Source organism: Kryptolebias marmoratus, linkage group LG12 (assembly GCF_001649575.2).
Source record: "Kryptolebias marmoratus isolate JLee-2015 linkage group LG12, ASM164957v2, whole genome shotgun sequence".
In the NCBI taxonomy this organism is placed as follows: domain Eukaryota; kingdom Metazoa; phylum Chordata; class Actinopteri; order Cyprinodontiformes; family Rivulidae; genus Kryptolebias; species Kryptolebias marmoratus.
In genome coordinates, this window is record NC_051441.1 from 15,218,199 (window position 1) to 15,241,115 (window position 22,917).

General features: G+C 41.9%; 2 protein-coding genes across 3 annotated transcripts; both read right to left on the bottom strand.

Moving 5' to 3' along the window:
* Window positions 1-91: 91 nt before the first annotated feature.
* Window positions 92-5,702, bottom strand: si:ch211-157c3.4 (uncharacterized protein LOC561592 homolog). 2 transcript variants are annotated; one of them, XM_017416697.3, is made up of 5 exons: window positions 5,559-5,702; window positions 2,106-2,155; window positions 1,914-2,006; window positions 1,549-1,750; window positions 92-1,336 (listed from the first exon to the last, which is right to left on the bottom strand). In XM_017416697.3, exons 2-5 carry the CDS (start codon window positions 2,149-2,151, stop codon window positions 1,219-1,221), a joined length of 459 nt encoding a protein of 152 aa, XP_017272186.1. In that variant the 5' UTR covers window positions 2,152-2,155; window positions 5,559-5,702; the 3' UTR covers window positions 92-1,218. The 2 variants fall into 2 exon arrangements, with proteins under 2 accessions (XP_017272186.1, XP_017272185.1); XM_017416696.3 differs by having other exon boundaries at window positions 1,914-2,009.
* An 8,332-nt stretch (window positions 5,703-14,034) lies between these two features.
* On the bottom strand, window positions 14,035-21,521 carry slc2a6 (solute carrier family 2 member 6). The gene is made up of 8 exons (XM_017416666.3): window positions 20,940-21,521; window positions 19,405-19,676; window positions 18,753-18,849; window positions 17,184-17,283; window positions 16,776-16,969; window positions 16,023-16,198; window positions 15,620-15,915; window positions 14,035-14,835 (listed from the first exon to the last, which is right to left on the bottom strand). Exons 1-8 carry the CDS (start codon window positions 20,991-20,993, stop codon window positions 14,495-14,497), a joined length of 1,530 nt encoding a protein of 509 aa, XP_017272155.1. The 5' UTR covers window positions 20,994-21,521; the 3' UTR covers window positions 14,035-14,494.
* Between the last annotated feature and the right edge of the window lie 1,396 nt (window positions 21,522-22,917).

The window sequence follows — 22,917 nt, forward strand, 5'->3', positions numbered from 1 at the left end:
CTCTTTCCTTGTGCCTCAAAGATGCAGAGGGGGAAGTTAATTTAAGTTGAATCTTAGAGCAGCGAGCAGAAACTCAGCAGGGAGCCACAGATTATTTGTACGATCTAGTTTTATTGGAGAAACGTTTGGTTAACAATCATACTAAATAACGGAAGCATGCTCAGACGTATCCAGGGCTAATGTTAGAGGAGAAAAACAGTTTTTTTCTACACAATATGAGTGTATCATAAACAGACAGTTGTTTGCAACAAGTTAGAAAGTAGAACAAATGAAAACAAAAAAAAAAACATTAAATTCAATCTATCTATATTTATATATTTTAGTTTTTTTGCACTGTCCCTTATACTGTAATGAATGAATATATTAGTTTCAGGCGCTCCAGTTTGCAGGTAAAGATTCAAAGAGCATAAATGACGTTCCTATTTACATTCACGTGTGGCAACTGTTGTGCAATATGTATGTTTTCCTTTTTTAAAAAATGAAGAATATGCTGTTCATCCACCCACCCCTGGTGAAAATGAGAAGAACGATTTTCCGAATGCCAACATTTAGAAGCAGATCAATTTCTGATGCTGAAGGTTTCATGTATTTGTAGCTCGTACTGTGCGACACGAGTATATGAGGGAAATACTTTTGTAAAAACTTGTTTTTTTGGCATGTTTGTTTCATGGAGTACATTTTATTCAAGAGTTGGACAGTCCCTTCAAATAGCAAGCTGATAAGTTTAGATTTCAAAACCCTTTGTTTTTTAAATGTAAAGTGTGAGATAAAATCTTATATACAAGCCTTCATTTTAATCAAGTGTGTGAATGTGTAACAGATTAAAACAAAAAAAAAAAGGTGCTTGGAGTGTGCATGAACCTGCCAGAGGTTGAGATTTTTCAGCTCGTGGTTTTTAAAAAAAAAATCTCTGACAACACAATCACCCCCCCACCCCCGGTGTGTTTGCTAAAATAACGCGATGCAGTGAGGAAGTCGTCGATGTCTGATTCTCGCCTCGACGAGTGCAACGGCGGCTCCATAGAAATAAGCGAGCGGGACCCCGCCGGGGTCAGCGTCGGAATCTGGCGTGGCGGCCTGTTCGTCATCAAGTCTCCCAAAGGCAGAAAAAGCTGACAGGATGTTGTAGTCGTTGACGTTGTTTTTGTTTGGAGTTAAATTATCACTATTTCTATGGGTCCGCTTTGGTTTCATTTTTATTTTCTGGCTCCTGCTCTGTTATTTACAGCATTGCTTCTTCTCAACGTGCAGCACTCTGTTGCAGCGTGGACACGTGTGGTGCGCGTCTTTGAAGCTGTCGAGGAAGAATGGGATCAGGCAGCAGCACAGGAACAACCTGCAGAAAGACAAATGCAGCGTTACTCTCGGGGTTTCCTCGAAGCGCTACGTGTTTGTCATTTTCCTGCTCCGTTTAGGGGATCCTGAGGCCTTCAAAGTGTTACAATCTGAGCTGTAACCTATAAGCCACAGGCAGTTTTTGGTCAGCTTTGTCTACGCTGAGTTTGATCACACGTGCAGCACGGCGTAGACGAGCCGTCAGCCACTCACCCGCAGCAGATGAAGAGTAGGCACATGAGCCAGGCGTAGGTCCCTGCCTTGTAGGTGACGTTGGTCATGACCTGCTGCTGGCAGCTGCTGCAGGTGGTCATGCCCGACTGACGGCCCAGCCCCACATCGTAGCTCACGTAGTTCTTTTTGGACTCGCCTGGGAGGCGCTCCGTGCCTACGCCTCCACCTCCGCTGGTGTACACTGCAGAGAGAGGAGGAGGAGGGAGGGGGGGGGGGTAATTAACAAAACCATAAACACAGAGTATCGTAACACCTGATTAAATTAACTCTTTAACTATGAACTTGGACACATGCTCTCTGGCAAAGGGTTGCTTCAGCACCAGCCACGCCCCTGCTTCTCCTACCTGGTCTGTTCGTAGACGCCGTGAGGTCCTGTGCGGCGGGAGGTTGGAACGGGGTGTGCACGTGGTAGACCTTCACGTCAGACTCCTGACTTTCTACTGGACCAAACGCACACAAAGAGACAAGAAGAGATTATAGACAGAAACAAGGTGGCGACGATAACGGTGTGTGTGTGTGTGTGTGTTAAGGCGTACCTGGTATGAGGTAGGGAGGGGGTTCTTTTGTCCCAGTTGCACTCATAGTGCTGTACAAAGAAAGGAGAAAAAACAATGTCATGATGGGCTGATTTGGATGGATTCCACCCCTTTTTTCAAACAGGTGTGTGACGCCGCTTCCTGCCACCAGGCGAAGACAAACCTCACTGGTGGCGCCGAATCGACCCATCTTCTCTAATGACAACCTGCGTCAGCCACTGACTGTCACATATCTGAGCCCGGAGTGATGGATTAGTCAGCCCCCGGGCTGAGATACGCCGCATTGTTCGCATGTTTCGTGTCAGCATCCCCAGGAAACGCCTGGGCGAGCCCGTCTGGCCGGCATGTTTCAGGTGTGGTCGCTCACTGAAACTTCTTTTTTCCAGCCTCTTTGTGCACAAACAAATACTTCCAGCGGTCATGTTTGCAGATCCAGATTTCTTTTGTTGCTTTCATAATCCTTTGATTGTGCATCACGAGAAAAGTCCTACTGGATAAAAGTTTAAGGAGCATTTCAGCACGTGCTTTCATCTGTCGCTGCCCGATAAAATACACTGTTCTCTTGTTTGAAGGAGGTCATTTTTGTCACTAAACGGCTAATAAAAAGTAGAGGATATGAAATTTATAAAACAATATAGTCACGGAGGGCATCTAATGTTTATTTTAACATTCATTGCATTTAAAAAGAGCCCAAATTTTCTTTGACAGGTTCTAAATCCCAAGTTTACATGATTTTAACATAAAACAGTGTATTTCTTTTTCTCACACTGAACATTTTTGCAGTACTTGCACTATCTTCTTTCTTTCTAGTAAACCAGTTAGTTAAAAGCGATGAAACGCGAGGCAGCTTTGTTTGATTTGTGTGTACAGAACGATGTCGATACAAAACAGGAGGGAAACCTGAAGCAGGCGGTTCTGGAGGCTGGGTTTTATGTTTTACCTTTGCAGGGTTTTTATATTGACCACAAAAAAAGTTTTCATTACTGGTTTATAATGCTGATGTGCAAAAAATGACAAAGAAAAGAAGAAAAAGTACAACAAAACCAAAGTAAAAAAGGAGAAATAGCTGAAAAATAAGACACTAAACATGAAATCCGCCTAAAGAAGTTTATAAAATGTTGTCCTTACAGTTCTCAGTAGAGTCAAATGTAAGCAACAAACAAGCCAACTTTAATAACCAGATTATATAAAACGAATATGGTAATATTTGAGAATGGGCACAAACTGAAATGAAAGTGAATAAGTTTTATGTTAAAACATGAAGCTGAACGTGAATGAGAATAGCAGCGCTGCTGCAAAAAGAAGATATTTATCGTTTAGCAACAGTTTTAAACTTATTAATAAGTTGTTTGGGTTTTTACACGTACAGCTGGTGCTTTTATGATCAGTAACAGGTATTTCTTTGGTCAAATAAAACTAATACTAATACTACACTAATATAGCCTCTCAAAGAAAGAGGCTATATTAGTGTTCATCCTGATAAATGACATGAGTTTGATTCAAGAAAACAAGAGTTTATCCACATGATTTTGCGTTTTCCTCTCTAAAAAAACAAAACTTTGCCTGAATGAGCGTTACAGTTCCCGTGACGTGACGCAGAACCAGCCAGGTGAGTCTTTCTTCCTTTATTGATCAGATTAACTCATGTCCGGCTACGTCTCATCCTATTCTGAACGTGGACTCGGTAAAAATGTCTCAAAAAGACATTAGTGTCCAAAACTCTGGTAATAATGAATTTGTTTTTCCTGTGATCTGATATCAGGTATCTCTCCAAGAAGCTCTTTACGAATCATAAGGTTGTTTTTGGCACCCCCTGGTGGCCGGATCAGAATCCAAGTCGTACTGCAGCATAAAGCTGTGAAACCTGTTTCACTCCTAAAATCCAACAATAATCACCAACCGAGGGCTACAGTTGGATCCAAAATCCCGGTAAAACCTCCTCATTTGGTTGTCAGTGAGTGTGATTAAGCAAAAAAATAAATAAAAATAAGACGACTTCCTTGTCATTACTGTTGTGTTTTCCTAACACTCGGACCTTCGCGGTCACGCAGGACCTGCATCCACCCTTGAGGCGGCGGAGGAATGCGGCGGAGCAGCATGTTTCTCTCTGTGTCACAGACCGAGGGTGTGTCGAGCCAAATCCTGGCATGAACTCAAAGACCAAGTCTCTAAGATTCGTCGAAGAAAAATGGCCCCCGTGGGTGAGCTCGCAGTATTTCGCAAAAGGACCTCTGCCCCCTCGGTGTGCGGCCTGGAGGTCAGACGTGAGCTACCTGTCTGCCCAGTCTACCGCTGACCCCACCGACTGGGAGGACTGGGTGTGCTGGGTTCGGGTTTGTCAAGCGAGACTGGGGGCGATATCATCATCGGCCTCAAGGTCCCGACACGAGGGGGGAAAGGCGGCTGCTCGACACGTTTTTATCTCCGCTGTGTTTTTACGCTCTAGCGACCAGGTGAGGGAGGCTGGGACCGGGGAGGCACTTTCAAACGTGAGAAAGTTTCGGGCTCTTCTCGGGCCGGAATTAAACAAGTTCTGAATTTGCGAGCGAGTCTCCCGCCTACCTCCAAGCTCCTTCCAAAAAAAGTAAAACAAAAACACAAAGTTAAATGAAGCGCAACTTCCAGCCGAGCAGGTTTTTAGGTGGTAACCAGGTGAGATGTTTAGACAGCGGATAAGCCTTCTGACGCCGAACAACCCTCTTTTTTTTTTTTCCTTTTTAACTTGTCAACACCCCGAAACGCATCAAACTCAGGCGTGGCCTGATTGTATAATTGAAATCTGCGTTGGTCACACCTGACTGCGTCAGAAAGAAGAATGCCTACCTGTAAAAGTTTTTTTTTCTAATGATCAGCTGATGAAAAAGGTGGGGATGAGTTGACGAACCAATTTCAATTCATCTCTCATCACTTCAGTTTTTGTAAAAACTCTCACCGAAAACACAAACGAGGCCGAACGGTTGGGCGTTTTTCTTAAAGATCCAGAAAAAGTAGTAGTTTTAAAGTATTTTTAGAAAAAGTTACAATTAAAATAAGTCTCATTGCAAATAAAAAAGGCTCACATCCTCATGCTTGTCAGGAACGTTTAGTTCAGTGTTGGAATATTTGAAATCCGTCGATGTCTTTGAGTTTGTTTCGTGCCTCTATCGACTCCAGTTCCCGCTCCGCTGCTTTGATTCGTTTTCTCGGATCAAGCTGAAGGGAACGCTGCCCATCGCTTTCTCTAACATGCAAGTTGGCGCCGATTGGCGATAAATCAAATAAAATCAGGAAAGAGGTGTATTAAAAGCTGCTGGTGTTGGAAACACTTCCAGAAACAAGTCACGCCGGCACTATGAACACCAAGAAAACCAGAGGATTCCTCCTCATCTTAGAGACTTTTGTCAGAAAATGCAGTTTTCTAATGAGTCCCTTGTCCCCAGATTAAACCCCCCCTCTGTGTTCTCGCTGTCTTACCTCGGCGGTGTGTTGTGGTCCGTATGCAGAGGTGTGTGTGTGTGTGTGTGAGCTGCTGCTGCTGCTGCTGCTGCTGCTGCTGCTGATGGGGAGTTCTGGCAGATTGCAGGTGAGATGATGACCTGCCTCACCTGTATGAGCCTCACCTCCAGACCCACCCCCTCCTCCTCCTCCTCCTCCTCCTCCTCCTCCTCCTCTCAGCCCTGCCCTCAGCAAAACAAAGGACAAGCAGAAATGAGTCACGTCAGTTTTTTTTTTTTTGGATGGAACAGCCTGTACTGGTCCTCCTCTGTTCAACCTGCTGGCAGTTTCTGAGATTATTTAGGGAGTGGATCTGTTTGTCACTTCCTTATGTGAGAAGAACCAGTTTCCTCCCGAGGCGAACACAGATTAGAGATTTTTTTTTACCTGAACCTGGAATGCGTCCTGAAGGCCTTTGAGAAACACACTGACATACATTTACAGATTTTTTTTTTTGTAAATTGAAGAATTCAGAGAATTTTCACGACCACGACAAACCCCGCTGAGAAAGGACGTGCCGAGTTTAACGTTTTGTTCTTGGAAGAACTGAAGACGTGCCACCATTTAGGAGCAAGAAAAACTCCCATCACGCCTTTTACGCGCATAAATGTTGATTGCAAAGAGAGAAAAAATGATCATTGCTTTTGTTTATCAAACACATTTTACAATATTAAACACCATAAATTGGCATTTTTGCTCTATCTGCTTTATCTTTAAAGGGGAAAAAGCATGTCTAATAAACAACCTGCGTAAAATAAGGGTTTTGAATCTTAAATACCTTCTACCAGCATCATATTTTAGCATAAGAAAGAGTAAAGCATCATTCAAAGTGCCATTATACTTTGAAAACAGGTGTAAATAATAATAAATGTTTTAAACTAATCTCTCACGAGATGAGCTCTGGATTGAGTATTTCCTAAAATGCTAAACAACCCCTTTAAGGCGAGCCTTAGTTTGAAAATAAAACATTTTTAAATACAGGTAATAACTCACTGAACCCAGAATAAAACTTTAATGTTTTGTGTCTTTGCCTGTTAGTCCAGATGTTCTTCAATTAGATATTTATGTGAAATTATTTTAATTAGCGTAAGACTTTCTGAGTTATGACCAAAAACCTACAGGACTCCGTCCTTTATTCATTTATAGTCTTTAAAGTAATATAATAATCTGCTACAGTGAGATTCTGTGGAAAAGTGACGAACAGCTACTATCTTACCTGTCGCAGATGGCTCTCTGAATGACCTCAGCTTGGAGGAACTGAGGTTCTGATGAGCTAACGGCTAGTCTGAGCCAAGACTGAAGTGGACTGACGCTGCCTTGAAACGACTGCAGTCTCAAAAGTTTCCCAGCTGTCCTTGCAAACACAAAACCAAGGTCGTTTTCACGTTACGATGTTTTTTACATACAGTCAGCGAACGTTTTGAGGACATGCTAACATGATGTCAGCTAGCTAACCTGGAGTGCTAAGCTAGGTCGGCCATTTTCAAAGTAGAGACGTTAACTACCAACGACCCCACCTGCCAATCAGAGCTGAGCTAAATGCTAATTAAGCTAAGGAAACCTTCAGCAATCTAAGCTAACATGATTCAGCACTTAGATGTGCATTTTTGAAAACCTGTTTTTTTTTTGTTGGAATTTGATTTTCACTTTTCTTTTTTTTTTTTTTACTTTTTGTTAGTCTGTGGCTTTTAATTTCAAGTCTAAAGACAATCAGAGAGATTTGTTTTTCTTTCAAGCTGCAGAGAACCAGCTAACCCGACCGCATATTTCTGCTGTTGGTCACCTGATTACAGACAACATGTACCGCATGAATTCAGCGTCTCACCGAAGTCCACCCCAATTGGTAGTTAATTATTGTAATTTACAACCTTGTTAAAGTCTTAAACTGAAGGAAAACAAGTTTTTAGGTCATGTGTGTCAATAGAACCGAACTTTCACAAATAAATGCAGCCCAAGTAAAATCTCATGCCTCTCTTTTTAAGAAGTCAGGCGATAACCTTTCATTCTGACTAATAAACAAGAAAATCTGCATAAAATGGATTTAGTTTAACTTTATTTTATTTAGTAAATGTAGTGTTGACACACCAAGACAAAACCCCAAAGTTTACAGCTCAAAAAAATTAATTAATCAGTAGAAAATGTATGAGCTGGAAAGCTGATAAATTGGGATCACATGTTAAATTCTGTTGTCATTTCTTAATTTCACCAGTTTTGAACTTATTTGACATTTACAGAATGAAGATAAAACAACATATACCTAAAGGCAATTTGGATTTTAGCGCTTGCTTGCGTTACGTAAAATGATTTGTTCACCTGTCGCCAAACACGTGTCTAAAACATTTGTCGAAGAGCCAGTTGTCATACTTAATTTGCATTTTCCATGACAAACGTCCAAATCAAAGCCAAATACCCAATAATAGACAAAGCAGACTTAGCGTGACTTTACTCAAGAAAATGAGCGCTTGTTTTAAGGTCGTACAGGAAACAGATATTTTCTGTCAAATATATTTGTACGATTCTTCCTGCAGTCTGCATACTGTCAGCTAGACTCTGGATCATCAGCATCTTAGTTCACAGCATCACTGATAAGGTTAAAAAAAAGAGAAATATATATACTGGACTGGCCTCTGACGGCGCTATGCAAGACGCATTACCGCCATCTTGCTGGGTGCCACGCCTGTTGCTGTGTATTGTTTACATGTCTCACATAACTGCGCTTTAAGAATTAAAGCACTTTACATGTCTACTCTGTTAATTTTACTTAGATTAATAGCTTAAACTTATATAATGTAGGTTTTTTGCATACTTCTGGAAACATTTAAGCCACATATAACATAAACTTCTTTATTTAGACACAGATAACAGAGATTTTCTCTAGCCTATACACTAAATCACTATTATTTTACCCAATAAATAGGTCAAACAAGGTTTCTACACTAACGGCTGCTGTTTAAGTAAATATGGATCTCATATTGATGATGTATTCTCAGTAAACTGGTGTATGCCCAGAGTGAATGGTTGTTTGTCTCTTTGTGTCCCTGGGATGGATGTTTGACCTGTCCAGGGTGTCCCCCCGGCTGCTGGAGATAGACACCAGACACCATGGATGGATGAATGGATGGATGGATGGATGGATGGATGGATGGATGATACAGACTGTCAGGACAGTTTCTCCGCCTACAGAAACTCAGAAAGATCCGAATGTTTTTGTGATGCAAAAACCATGAATAAGTCTTCATACTGAGGCTGATTTGAAAACAAACCAGCAATCTACTGTACAACAAAATAAAAGCAGCATTTCTGTTTTTTTTTTCTCTTTGTCGTGTCGCCCCGAGTCACTAACCCGAGGATCTACAGTAACAAGATGATAGGAGTGTTGGGTGTTGCCTCGACTCGATGTGAACTGGGCGAGGTGGTTGTGTATATCTGTTTCGATGAGCCAGATGGACAGCATTCCTGGAAAGAAGCCAACCCCCACATAGTTTGGCACTCAGCCCTCCGGGCACCAGTGGATTATCAATGAAATCTTAAAATCACTCAAAGGTTCAAGAAGCAGCCTATGTACAAGCTGGAATTCATGTAACTCATGAGTTGCCCAAGCTTAAAGGAGCAGATATGAAATAGTTTGTGCCTGTCCAATTAACAGATGGATCCAGTCTAAACGTTACTGTGTAACCACAAGTTTACTGTTTCTTGTGGTTGCAGAGGTTTTTAATGTTTTTTTGATGCCATTGTGTTTCACGTTCACATGACTGCTGACTTGTTTTTGACATTAAAATAAATGAATATATCTGCGACGTCAGTCAGCCTGAAACAGCCGAGCCTGTGTGGTGTGCAAAACCTGCAGCTCTACTAATCAGACGGACAGGAAAACTCAGGTTTTCTGACAAAGTTAAAAGGCTATTACCTCTTCTGACTCGTCACATGAGGTCAGTTTCTCACAGGAATGGCAGAAAATCTCTGGAGACGCTGCCAGCAGCTGTTTCTGCATAAACGCAGGACAGAAGACGACCACGTCTACAGAAGAAATCAACTAATACAAAAGGAACAAGTTCTGATAATACTGCAGGGGAAAGATCAAGTGAAGTAGATTCAAAATCACACTTTATTTTTTGTTTCACAGCATTTTTTTCTTTCTTTGACGCTAATTAAACATGTATTTTAAAGTATCTGCTGCACTGACAAAAGAGTGAAAACTACCCTGAGGGCAAACAGAGAAAATTTGATCATTTTATTTTGATATGCTCTGGATTTTGTACAAGGGAGCTGGCAGGACAAAGTTTGGTCTGTCGGGAAAATTGCTCTTTTTTTTAATTAATTTTTTTTTACATATAGTCCTCTCCGGATAATGCAGCACATGCTTTGTCTGGAATTTAAAGTATCATCAAAGGGTGTGTTTTAGGACAAACAAAATGTTTCTGCCTCTTCAGAACAAGTTTAGGTCCCTATATAGATTAAAACCTGATGAGTCACATTTGAGTGTCGTCTGCATAGAGTCTGACGTAAAAAGATTTGCCGGCACTCCTTGAAGTTTAAAAACAGCCCCCCCCCAAAAAAAAAAAATGGAAAAAACTGGAATCCAGAACAGGAAATTTCAACTTTTCAGCACAAATATGCGTTAAACCTTTCTTAGCTGTTGGCATTTTTTTGTGTTTTTGTTACGAAAAGCAGATTTTTTTCCTTAATTCGTTGTGCGACCTGTTCACAGCTGTTCTGTGAGGATTTCGTTATTGATGATTCAGACTGCTACATTTCTCCTCACTTTGGGTTTTTGGAGAAACACAATCAGCGGACGTTCCCGTTATTGACTGGTGCTGATCGAATGAGCGCACCAATAGGAGGAAAGCTGTGGGTGTGGTCAAAAAAAGATAAAAATAGTCCGTGACTCAGCAAGTATAAAGACACAGAAAGTGAGAAAAAGTGGACTCAATCATGACTTTGTCGGCTGTCATCTTCTCTTTTTGCCTCTCACGTCTGCGTCACTGGGTTTTCTTTTTATCTGTTTATCGATGTGCACGACTGCCTGCTTGTGTTGTTTGAGATTCAGAAGATAACGCGAAAGCTGAACAACAAGGGTGAATGTTTGTGACATGTAATATAGTTCCTCCTTGCTTGAATTTTCTCATTTACTGGAGGGAGTTGGAGTGAGGACAGAGGACGCAGACAGAGTCAGATGGAGGAGGATGACTCACAGCCGAAAGAAAACGAAGAGCTGAACGTACACGGAGCTAGTCAGAAATAATCATTTCACCCAATCCAACTTCGAAAGTAGCCCCCACATAAGCCTTGTCTTCAAAAAGAACAGGTGACAAATTTATGATTATCTTAAAAAAAGAAAGTTCTTGCAAACATCTAACACGACACGCAGACCTGTCACTTTAAGCGACACATTCCTGACATTGCAACTTTTTTTTTTCGCAGTTCTTGCTTAGAGTCCTGTAGGTTTTACTGGATATAAATATTCCAGGAATGCCTCCTGTCGAACAACTTAGTTTCCTGGTAATAAAACTCTCTCAGCTCTGACCTAATCTTGCCATCCGATCAGGTTCCCAAAAGAAAAGAAACAAACCCGAGTTCTCTCTGTGCTGAAGAACCGAGCAGAATTATCTAACAAGTTATTTTTTGCCACATTGGAGCGGGAACTCAGAGCTGCTTTTTTTGTTGTACCTCTTCATAACATGTGACATTTATATATATATAAAAAAAACACACTCACCACAAAATACATCCTGAAAAAACGTGTGAAAATGTTGAAAGGAGACGTTATACAGAAAAGACTGCACTGGAAATTTACATTAAAATGCACCTACATACATATTTATATATACAGAGCCCTTCTGCTCACATCTGTTAAGACATTTTTTACTACAAGATATTATTATTATTTGGTAATTATTCATTTATTTTGATGCCAACCATTACTCAGACATTAAAGATTGAAATAAGTGATTAATTATTTGCCTTAAGTCCATTTTTTTGCTGGCTCAAACTGTCTTTTACTCATGAGCCTGTGTTCAACTAGAAGAGAGTCCAGAATATCATCCAAAGATCTAAAAAAAAAGGGAGATTTTTTTTAAAATGCAACGTGGAGCTACTGAACTTGCTCGTTATTAGGAGGACCCTAAAGCAGAAACATTTCTTTAAGCTGACGCCATGAATTTTTGAGACGAGGCTCAGATTTAGCTCTCAAGTTGCTGCAGTAAGAGCCGAATGAAGCAGTGATGACAACACAAGAAACTTGTTTTCAGAACTAAAGGAGCTTGTGAGAGGTACACTGAACAGACATAACTTAATGATAATAATATAAACTTGCTATGAGCCGACTGGTGTTAGAAGGACAGAAGGAAACCAAGAGACTGGAAGGACTGATGACAAAATGAGAAGCAGGTGTGCCGAGGAAAGAAGCCCAGAGCCAACCAGTCTCTTCAAAATAAAACAGGAAGTGAGGCCGGTGAAGCCGGTAACGAAACGGGAGCAGAACGACCCCAGCATCCACCTGAAACAAAACGCCAATCCCAGAATTTGAAGAACAAAACCCATCAGGTTGTGACTGCTGCCGAGCATTTCTAACCTTTGGTTAGGACTCGACAGCAATGTTTCATCTGCTCATTCAACTATTCTCTGAAATTCTGTTCAGGATCGGAGGAGGGGGTTCCTAATCCGTGAGCGGGGCACACCTTGGACAGCAGCACAGAGACTGAAGACAGTCATTCATCTGAGGGTAATTCATAATGTCCGGTTTATCTGATGTGTTTGTTTTTAGGTTAGTGGGAGGAAACCCATGTCTGCAAACTCCACACAGTAAAGCTGCAGTTTCAAATCTTGAACCTTCTCTCTGTGACAAAGCACCAACCGCTGGTCCACTGTGCTACACCCACATGAAACCCACACAGAAGACCTGATTCCAGGACCTTCATGCTGAGGTGACGGCAGCCTAATGCCACCCTGACGCCTCAACCCCACGCCTGAATATTTTGTCACCAAGTAATGAATATTTTCTATCGATGTCATCAGGCGAGGTTCACTCACTGATCCTTTTCTTTTCACTCGTACTTTACAGTCAGACAGGGCAGAGTAAAGAAGTCAGAAAATGACTTTATTAGGCCTAAAGACATTAAAGGTTTATTTTATTTATTTTCATTCTCCACTTTCTATGTAAATGAAAACCCAGGCTGACAATCAGAACAAACGTGCAGTTTTCTTCTCAAAAACATGCAGGATTCAGGCAGCATTTTGTTCTTCATGAGACAGAAACACGTTCTTTTTTACTGATTTCTGTGACCTTTGTGATAGTTTGATGAAATTCATCAATTGAGGATTTTTTAATTCTTGTTCAAAGGCTTCTGATGTTGATTCATGGGATTAAGGAATCCTTGAACTCAGCTTTAATTTTCTAAGATTATGTTTAAGCAACAGGAGATAATTGATATCAAAGAATTTACCTGACCAGATCTTTACTCTTAGGGGCGTTAAAGTACCATACGTGTAATTAAAACAGATTTTATACACATAAATACGAGGTGCTCGTAGAGTATGTACACCATCAGCTGTGAGTCAGACTCCAAGATTTTAAACACTGAGAGCCAAACTGCAGCACGGGGCGAGGTTTTCTGAAACTAAACCTGCTGGCACCTACAGGTTACTCGTGTAACCTGTATGTCGACATAAATGCGTCTCAGCAGATTTTTTGCAGTAGTTCTTTTATTATTTAAAAGCTCTGTACAGTGAAGCTTTCGCACACAATAACCAAAAACTCAAGTAGTTTTCCAGACAATCATTGGTCACGCTGTAAGTCCGTGTAAAAGAGTTTGAAACGTGGCGCGTCGCCCAGGCCATCAGCTCTTTTCACACGCTGATAGAGCTTAAATTTAGCAAATTATTAGCGAATGTATATAACAGTACAAATCCAGCAAAATACAAAAGAGACAACACAGCAAGACCTGTCCCTTAGTTTTATGAAGCTCTTATAAACTGTTTGTCAGGCTTCGTGATTTGACAGTTTAAATGAACATTGTGTCAAGTATTCAGTAATTTAAAAATCCTAAATCCAACAAAAGAACTGTGTCAGTGAATGTAGTAAACAGCTGTGATACAACTTTAAGACTTGTGTAACACACGCAGAAGTACTGATATAATACGTAACAATTATAATAAAGTATCTGATGGTGAAAACTGATACTGTAAGTTGGTGTTCAGGTATTGCACTGTAAAATAAACCTTTTTACTATTCAGGCAAATTTATCTGGAGCTTCTTCAGTGAGGTTGTGTTTAGGCTGTTTATTCTTTTATATTTATATATATACATTAGATTCTTTTAGGTGTTTGATACAACTGAGGTTCTGGTTGTTCCTAATTTTATTTTAATGAATAATTTAGATCTTTTGAGGCAGAGTTTCCTCAGTCCAGTCAGAGTTCAACTTTATTTCTCCAAGCAGAGGTCATTCAATAAGATATCTACAACAGGTAAGATATTTATTGTTCATAACCACAGAGCCCCATCTGAACTCGCCTTTTAAACATCGGTGATTATGTTGATCCAAACTGAGTTTTGTTTAATATGGTTTCTGTTTTTCGAGCAAAATGCAAGTGGATTTATTTATTGATTTATTTTAGACACAGGCTTTTTGTTTTTGTAGTATAAAAATATTCAAAACAGTGTGTTGAACTTTGCATAGGTAAGAGTTGGCGCATTTAATGCAGTCAGTCTCTAACCTGCATGGATAATCCTACACTTTGACCTGGATCTGGATCTTGGTAGAACTGGTCTCAGTCTGCTGACCTCAGCCATAATTTATGGTGCGTATCTCATCTCTGTCCAGGAATCTTCGAAGAAGGTGCAACATGTCATTTTATGCACAGTTAAACTAAACAGAACCCCTTTCCCCTCACTGGGTAAATCACTCCTCTGGATGGGCTTATTTCGAGGTTCGGCTGGGCTGTACGCTGGGGTGGCCTCGGTCGATGGTGAAGGTGCGCCCGGTCCTGAAGTAGTTCTCTATTTCCTCCAGCGAGCGGTTGCGGGTCTCTGGGATGCACGTGGCGTTGAACAGCAGGCAGAAGACGCACACCACGGTGAAGAGCAGGTAGGGGACGTACAGGCCGTAGCCGTCCACCAGGTGAGTGAAGGCGTGTGTGAGAGCGAAGGCCGTCAGCCAGCTGACAGTGACACACAGGCCTGAGGCCACGCCCCGGGCGACCAGCGGCAGCACCTCTGACATCAGCAGCCAGGTGATGGGTCCCCATCCCAGAGCGTAACCTAGGAGACAGTCAACAATGTGATGACAAAGCTCACGTCATATGACCACAGAGTTTTTATTCTTCAATCTTGCCACTGAACGGGGTGTGACGACTAATCAACCAGTTTCTCCAGCCGGGGTTTAATACGTTCGATGATGAGGACGTGACAGAGTAACTGAGGACACGGCTGAAGGTGGTGGACACAAACAGTCACCCTAATCAGCTTGTGATGAAACGCAGAGATATGCGCCCGACAGGTTGTTGAAGTTTCTGTTAGGTAATTGATTGTTGCTGATGTGTCTTCATGAATGAGAGTGGAATGTACTTAGTACTGTTACCTTACAAGGTATTTGCATAATCGCTAGTGTGGCTGTCCTTAGGGGTTCCTGAAGATTTCTCCTTAAATGATTCAAATAAAAATGTTCAAATATTGATGGACTGCCCGAACCAAACAGCCTCCAGCTTTCATTTGAAATAGTCTCGCGTCAGGAACGTTATTTTCGCTTCACTTCCTGTTTTCTGTTATGAAGCATGAGCTGCTTCCATAGTTGTGGAAAAGTGAACGCCAAGCGCTGAATAAGTGCTGAAGTAACTGCTGTTTGAAGTTTTACCAATTAATAGACCAATAGACTTGCTGGTTTTGGAGCTTGATGTGACCCTGGAGCTGACGAGCCACAATCTAAACTTAAGTGGGTCTTGAGTCAGGTTAAACTACAATCCCTGTCGAGCCACAAGCTTGTCACAGCTCATGTGGATTTATATGAAGACGGATGGATCCTTAGCTGAACGAGCTGCTAACTTACCAAATATGAACACCACCGTGCTGATGATGGGGAGCAGGCTTACAGCAGTTTGCTGGCTGGCCTGTAACACGCTGCCCAGCTCATTATTCGAGCTGTAGTCCAGAGCTGTAAGGTTATGAGGAGCAGGGTCCGGAGGGCAGGGAGTGCTGTGAGAGATCATGGTCAGGGTCAGGGAGGACAGAAACATCAGCATGCTTGAGGTGTACAGCAGGGCTTTGCGTCCCGCCTTGTCCATCAAACTGGCCGCCACGATGACGGAAAAGAGTCGGACGGCGCCCACGATGGCAGCATCGAACCTGACAGATGCGAAACGAAAACAGGGACAGCGGACTGGAGTAGGTGAAGCAGGCAGGCTAGAAACCGTAAATTATTATTATTGCTCATAGATTTGCTTGTGACTGACTTGGGCTCCAGAGAGACATTGCTCTTGGCAAAAATGGGCTCCAGGTAGACGAGAATCGGCGTGATGCCCGTCATCTGCTGCAGGAAACGCATCCCCACCGAGATCAGGATTGGGCGATAGTAGATGGGCTTGGCCAGCTGAGCCCAGGTGATCCGTGCTTGGGTGTTGATGCTGTCCTGCGTTGGTTCAGCGAAAACGACACAAACATTTAATCAGCGAAACACATGTCGGCTCTCATCTGGCAAAACAAGTTCCCACAGAATATTCAGTTGAGGTCAAAAGTTGAATCCACTCATCATGGGCAAGGACTTTAAAAAACAAGAACTGGGTGCGCAAAGTGTGAATTTATTGTGAGTTTTCTCCAATCCACACAGGGACAATACTACACATACGGTGCAGGCTCAAAAATATACCTACATTCACCTAAATGTTTTGATAAAAGGTGCTGAAGGTGAATTCTGAATTTCTCCTTAGTGATCACGATTGACTGCAGCACGTAGTTTCTTTTTGCCCGCATAAACAGTGCATGTTTGGTGTTATAACAGGACGATATGGACTACATTTAGAAGCCAGGTCTTAGCCAGGAAACTGAGCAGTTTAAATGAACTCCACCAATAAGAGTGGTCAATTATCAGTAGGCTAGTTGATGGGTAAAAAAAGATGGAAGCCCCAAATAATTATGACATTCCTGCCCACGATAGGTGAGTGAAAAACCTCAACTGTATGTCGTTATAGCCGCTGATTATTTTGTACCTGTATGGCTCTGAGCTCAGCTTGTGTGTCGTACTGACTTCCCCTCAGCCAGCGGAGGTTTTTCTCTGCATGCTGCTCTCGGCCGAGGGAGAGGAGTCTCCTCGGGGAGGAAGGCATGAACGTCAGCAAGATAACCATCAACACAGCAGGCACAGCCCCAGCCACCGCCAGCCACCGCCACGGGACGACCAGACCTGTATATCATGTAACACAACTGTTGTTTCTCCTTGATGACTCATTAAACACTCCTGACACGACTCAGCATTAAACGCCAGCTCCAGAAAGCTGCATGACGAGTGTTTTTTCCCGTTTGGATTTAATCTGCGGCAGTGCCAGTCTGCTGGTTATTCTCCGTTTGCTGTTTCTGAGCAAAACATGGCTGAATGTCCATAACATAAAGGTGGTTACCGAGAGCGTAGAGCGTCAGGGTCCCGAACACAGCCGTGATCTGAGGGCAGGAGCCCAGAGCTCCTCTGACCTTTTTATGGGAGATCTCTGAGATGTAAACCTGATACATAAACGAACAAAAAACAAAAAGTCAGTCAGAGTGTATTCAGTTTTGACTTAGATAGAACCTGTTTTGGTCTGAATGTGAAAGTTCTTTTTCTGACTTTCACAGCAAGTTTTGTTTATTTGAGCCTTTAAACTTAGAAGTTATTATTATTTAATTTGTATCAGTACTATTTCTTCTATGTGAGTAGTCTTTAAATTGAATTGTATCTGGTAATGTTTGACAGTGGGAACAACACATGAAACTGAATCTAAAACAAATCAAAAGGATTAAAAAAGTATGTTTTATTGTATCATATATCATATTGTATATTATCATATCATATATTGTACCTTATATATAACAAATATAATTTCATATAATATTGTATCATATTGCAATATACCGTACCACAGTGTAATGTATTGTATTTTATTGTATCGTTGTCAGGATCTGGGTGTTTTGGGGGGTTTATGGGTTCTTTCATTCTGTTATTTGATTCCTGTGTTTAGGCTTGTCTTTGTTCAGTTATTGTTCCTCATGTCTTTGTTTCCTGTCCTCATTACTTCTCCTCAGTCAGTCACTTGTTTTCCTGCCACGCCCATCTTCACCTGCTCCTAGTTTTGTAATCATCTCACCTGTGCCCACTTCGCCCAATTACCCTCTGCTTTTAAAACCTGGTCATTTCCTCCACTCAGTGCTGCTCCTCTCAACTTGTCTCTCATGTTTCTTTCGTGTTTCAGTTCCTGGATTCTGTTATGTTGGGTTCTGCTGCCAGGTCAGTCTTTGTTTTGTTCTTTTATTCTTAATAAATTAGTTTTCCTGAAGTTCTTGCCATGAGCCTGCGCTCTGGGTTCGCCTCCTTCTCCAATTCACCTGACAATTGTGTCATATTTTCCATGACATTAACAATAAACAAAACTTTACTGCCATTTTCAATGGTGGGTTCTTAAAAAAACAGTGCTTTGTTAAAAATTATTGTTTATTATTGTTTCCTGGTGTCTAAAATAGTGACTGACGTAAACAGTTTCTTTAACTTTGTTGAAAATATCTGATAGCTTCGTTGTGTGAAGACTTTCTTTGCACACTTAATAAAAGTCTGTAAACGCCAGAAACATTTCTGTACCACATTTGGCAATATTGTAATTTGCTTTTGTGTCTTCATGTCTACAAGAACTGCATCAACAAGAAGAGTCATCAAGACTGTTTATTTCACTGTGATGGACGGTAATTTGCCATGTTTAGCGCTCAGCTACAAGCATTTAGCACAGCACTGATACACATATTTGATCATGTAGATATCGTTCTCAGATAAAGGGCAGAACAAAACCATCCCTTCACATTAGAAACTGAGTTCTGAGATTTGACTCCAAGCATCACAATGAAGCTGTGAGAGATGAACACAGATCAGGGGATTCTCTGATGTAAGCTGCACCGGCTCTATAGATTGAACACTTTTCGAAAGCTCAGTTACCATGGTAACCTACTGGTATGGATGCTGCAGTCATCCCCCCGGCAACACCAGTCAGAAAACGGCCCAAATGGAGCATCCACAGGTCCACAGCTCCTCCCATCAGCATGTACCTGAGAAAACAGAGCCTTCGAAGCGTTACTTATGTGCAGCTTTAAAAATCAGTTACAGCCTTTATTGAAATTCACAGGCGGCCGCATGACCCAGTAATATGAATGAATGAGGTGTTACTCAGCTCTCAGAGACAACACAAATGTTTACAAATGAACTCCTGACAGTTATTGGCAGACTTCCTTTCTCACTGCCTGCAGAATCCATAACACCTCTATTATTTGAAGGCAGCAGCTCCGTCCACCTGTCTGCTGGTAGTTTCTGCTACGTACGGTTATATTTCTGTTTGCTGCAGAAATCTGTCTCTTGTCCTTTCTGCCACTGGGTCATTGTCCTACAGACAGACCCGAGACCTTCACCTCCAACAGCTGTGTTCTCCTCTGCTCTTGCCTGAGGAGAACTAGAGCAGGTTCACAACCACCAAGCCTGTATTTACGGTCAACCTGAAGCTCTTCAGATGTCTTATGAAATGTTTCTTTCCCCCTCAACATGCGCACCTTCATTAGCAAACTTCCTTCTGAGCTTTTGCTTAAAAAGAATATGTATGCATGGCCCACCCGAGGGTCGACGGCACCGCTGACATCAAGATGCTGAGCTTCCGTCCAATCAGGTCGTTGAGCAGCATGGCCCCCAGCCCACCGGCCGCTGCGCCCAGGGAGTAGATGGATCCGAACCAGGCGGCCTGCTCCGTGTCCATCCTGAGCCGTGGGTCGACATCGGGGCCTTTGAACTTTGGCAGGACGGGAGACGAGTAGACCAGGGAGTAACCGAAGTTGAAGTTGCCCAGGACGGCCGAGAACACGGCCAGGTAGAGTCTGGCGTTACTAATCTGAGATGAAAAGATGGAAATGAACAAGTTACAACCCACAAGACACAAACATAAACAACATATTATAGTCCTAGCCTCATAAAACCTAAATAGTTGTGATCTCGCAGGGTTTCTGTGCAAAGAAATAAACTGTATAGATGCTCAGATCTGAGACACTGGATCCTTCAGTCGTAAATAAGGTTCACATTCTTATTCAGGTTAGCTTTGTAGAGATGTAGCTGCATGAATGTGTGTGGATGGGTAAACGAGGGCACAGATTGTGTTGTAAAGCGCTTTGAGTGGCCCAGTTGGGTCGAAAGGCGCTACATAAGTACAGTTCATCTTCAGGGTTTGAAACTAAAACAAGTATCTGGGTGCTTTATGGAATATGGTCATTAGAAATGAAACACGTGAAAACTCACGTTCACTGGAGATTCAAATCTCCAGTTTGCACGGCGCAATGTGGGGAGAAAAAAAACAGCATTTACCCCAATTAAACATTTAGTATTGCTATATATTTGTAGAAATGTATCAATCCCACTTTTTTTTTTACTTTTAATTTGTCATAAACTCAAACTGTCACACTTAAAATTGTTACTACAGATCAAATAACTGGAATAAAGTTGGTATAGTACATTTATAAGTTCTTTTGATTTTATTTGTTTCTTGTTCAACTAACAAGTGCACAACGACTGACTCATTTTGTTCCTAAACTCTCTGTGACCACTTCTGTAAGTTTATTTGTTTTTGTTTTTATCATTATGAATAACCGTGACATTGAGCTAAAAATCAAACTGCAGTAACTTCCTCCTGAGGAAACTACAAGAGCTTTAAATAATCATCACAAAATGATGTGAAATGTTTTTTTTTGTTCTTTTTCGGTGAATTCAAACCCAACTGACAGCTGCATAAAAGCTCACAACGTTGTTCATTGTTGGACAGATTTGCATTTATCTATTATTCTGTCGTTTGCAGCCGCTCTTTGGCAGGTTTCTCCTCTTGTTATGGTGTGTGAGCAGCTCCCAGGGCTGCCGTGCACGTCAGACAGTTGTGGTTAAAAAGAAAGCAGCTTGAGTTGAGAAAGAAGTCAAAACGTGTTTTCGCGTAAACCGAGCCAACAGAGAGCTGTTCAACATCCCTTTGTGTATTTAGTTCCTTGTATCCTTTAATCTGTCAGACTATACTCTTCAAACAGCTGTACAGTATAAAATACTCAATGATTTACCAACAGAAACTGAATCAGATGAATTAAAGTAAAACAAAACAACAAAATCTGTGTCCAACCTGGGATTCAGACGATGCTGCTCTTCCGTTCAGCAGGGGCGTCTCTTCATTCATGTTTGCAGCAGGAAGCTGTGCAGCCGACTGAGAACTAAAACCCCCTGCTTGATTTGAATAAACCGTTTCAGGACCTGGATCCTGAGACAAAGATCAGCTTTTCACTGATGTTAAAGGAAAGCAAAAGTTGCTGAAATCCCAAATCCACACTCAGCCGGGTTGAAAAACAGAAAGTCCACCGTGTTTAGAGCTCCCAACAAAGACTAGACTGCATTTAATTAAAGAAAACAAACAACTATAATCACATCCTTCTTCTCCAAATGATTAAGCTGATCTTACTGTGGACTAAATGCGGTTCAGGGATTTTCTAGACTGGCGTAATCGAACTGACTGAGATGACCCAGCAGGCTACATGTGGTCAAAACAAAACTGAATGTAAAAGTAGCCTGACACCAACGCGAGTCTTTGTTCTGCAGTTCAAACAGGAACTAGAGACAGATTAGGCAAAATAAAACCACCAACCAAAGCTGTATATGTTGCCCAGGTCAGACCCGGAGCTCCAGTGTCTGAATGTGCAGGGGAGTCACTGTGTCGTAACCGAAAAAGGCAGAAGGGTGGAATCAGATGGATTCCTGGATTGGGACATTCAATAAAAAAAGCAGAAGAAGAAGAGAGTCAGATCCCCCTCTAGCTGCTTCAGGGGGAAGAGGAAAGTCCACAAAACCATGACATTTACGGTTTCATTACGAACCACACACAGGAGAACTCCCACACACTCTGTGCACAAAACCATTGCTTCTTTATCCAGGAGCTTAAATAAAAAAAAACAACAATCAAAGCATTGTGTCAAGTTTTTGGAAATTGTATTCACCAAACTTGAGGTATGTATTGTGTGTCTGTGTTAAACTAAGGCAAAAATGTAAATCTGTGTGGGAAAAACTAAGTCAGCGCTCCAGATTCTCCTTTAGCAGCGATAACTCTCAGTAGTCGCTTTCTGTAGGACTATATCAGTCTCTCACGTGGTTGTGGAGGAATTTTGTCCCACTCTTTTTATGATGTTGCTTCAGTTCATTGAGGTTTGCGGACATTTGTTTCTGGACATCTCTGTTTAGGTCCCTCCACAGTGTTTCACTTTGACTGGACCCTTCTAACTCTCTGTTTACTTTCACTTTCACTCATCTTGCTGTATTTGGGATCAGTGATCAAGCTTCAGCTTTTCTGACAGATGGCCTCACATCTGACTCCAGAACAGTTTGGTAAACGGAGGAGCTCGTGGTCGACTCAATGGCTGCAAGGTGCCCAGGTCCTGTGGCTACCAAATGAGCACAAATCATCACCCCTCCACCACCGTGCTTTACAGTTGTTCTGAGGTGTTTGCGCTGATATGCTGTGTTAAATTTTTCCCCAAACGTGCCTCTGTGCATGATGGGTAAACATCTCTGCTTTGGTCTCATCTGTCCAAAGGACAATGTTCCAGAAGTCTTCTGGTTCATTCAGATCCAACTTTACAAATGTCAGTCGTGCCGCCATGCTTTTTTTTAGACAGAAGAGACTTTCTCCTGGCAAAGACATGCTGTCTTTTTCTAGTTTTCTTTTTCTGCAAGCTGATGAATCATGGGGTGGACACCCTCGACAGGTCTCCAGTCCATCACAAGGACACATAGAGACAAACGAGACAAACAATCGTTCACTCACTCACACTGAGGGACAATTTAGAGTTACCAATGAACCTAATGTGTGTTTTTGGTCCGTGGGAGGAAACCGGAGTACCTGAAGTAAACCCCATGGGGTGAACATGTAAACTCCACCCAGAAAAACCGGGAGGCAAACCTACGACCTTTAAACAGTTTGTTACAAAGCAGGACAGACGATATCGTTCGTATGTTTTAAATCGCAGACAATCCAAATGTGAAAATACATAAACAAATGAAACTGTGTTGCACTTTTGACATATAGATTTTTCATTCTCCTGAAAAAACGCAAA

Coding starts and splice junctions, on each gene's coding strand:
- si:ch211-157c3.4 (XM_017416696.3), bottom strand. CDS start 2,151: ATGAGTGCAACTGGGACAAAAGAACCCCCTCCCTACCTCATACCAG. Junction 1,751..1,913: donor GGCGTCTACGAACAGACCAG/GTAGGAGAAGCA, acceptor CTCTCTCTGCAG/TGTACACCAGCGGAGGTGGA. Junction 1,337..1,548: donor CTACTCTTCATCTGCTGCGG/GTGAGTGGCTGA, acceptor GTCTTTCTGCAG/GTTGTTCCTGTGCTGCTGCC.
- slc2a6 (XM_017416666.3), bottom strand. CDS start 20,993: ATGAATGAAGAGACGCCCCTGCTGAACGGAAGAGCAGCATCGTCTGAA. Junction 19,677..20,939: donor CAGCATCGTCTGAATCCCAG/GTTGGACACAGA, acceptor TTTTCATCTCAG/ATTAGTAACGCCAGACTCTA. Junction 14,836..15,619: donor CACGGTGGTGTTCATATTTG/GTAAGTTAGCAG, acceptor ACTGTCTCCTAG/GTTACGCTCTGGGATGGGGA.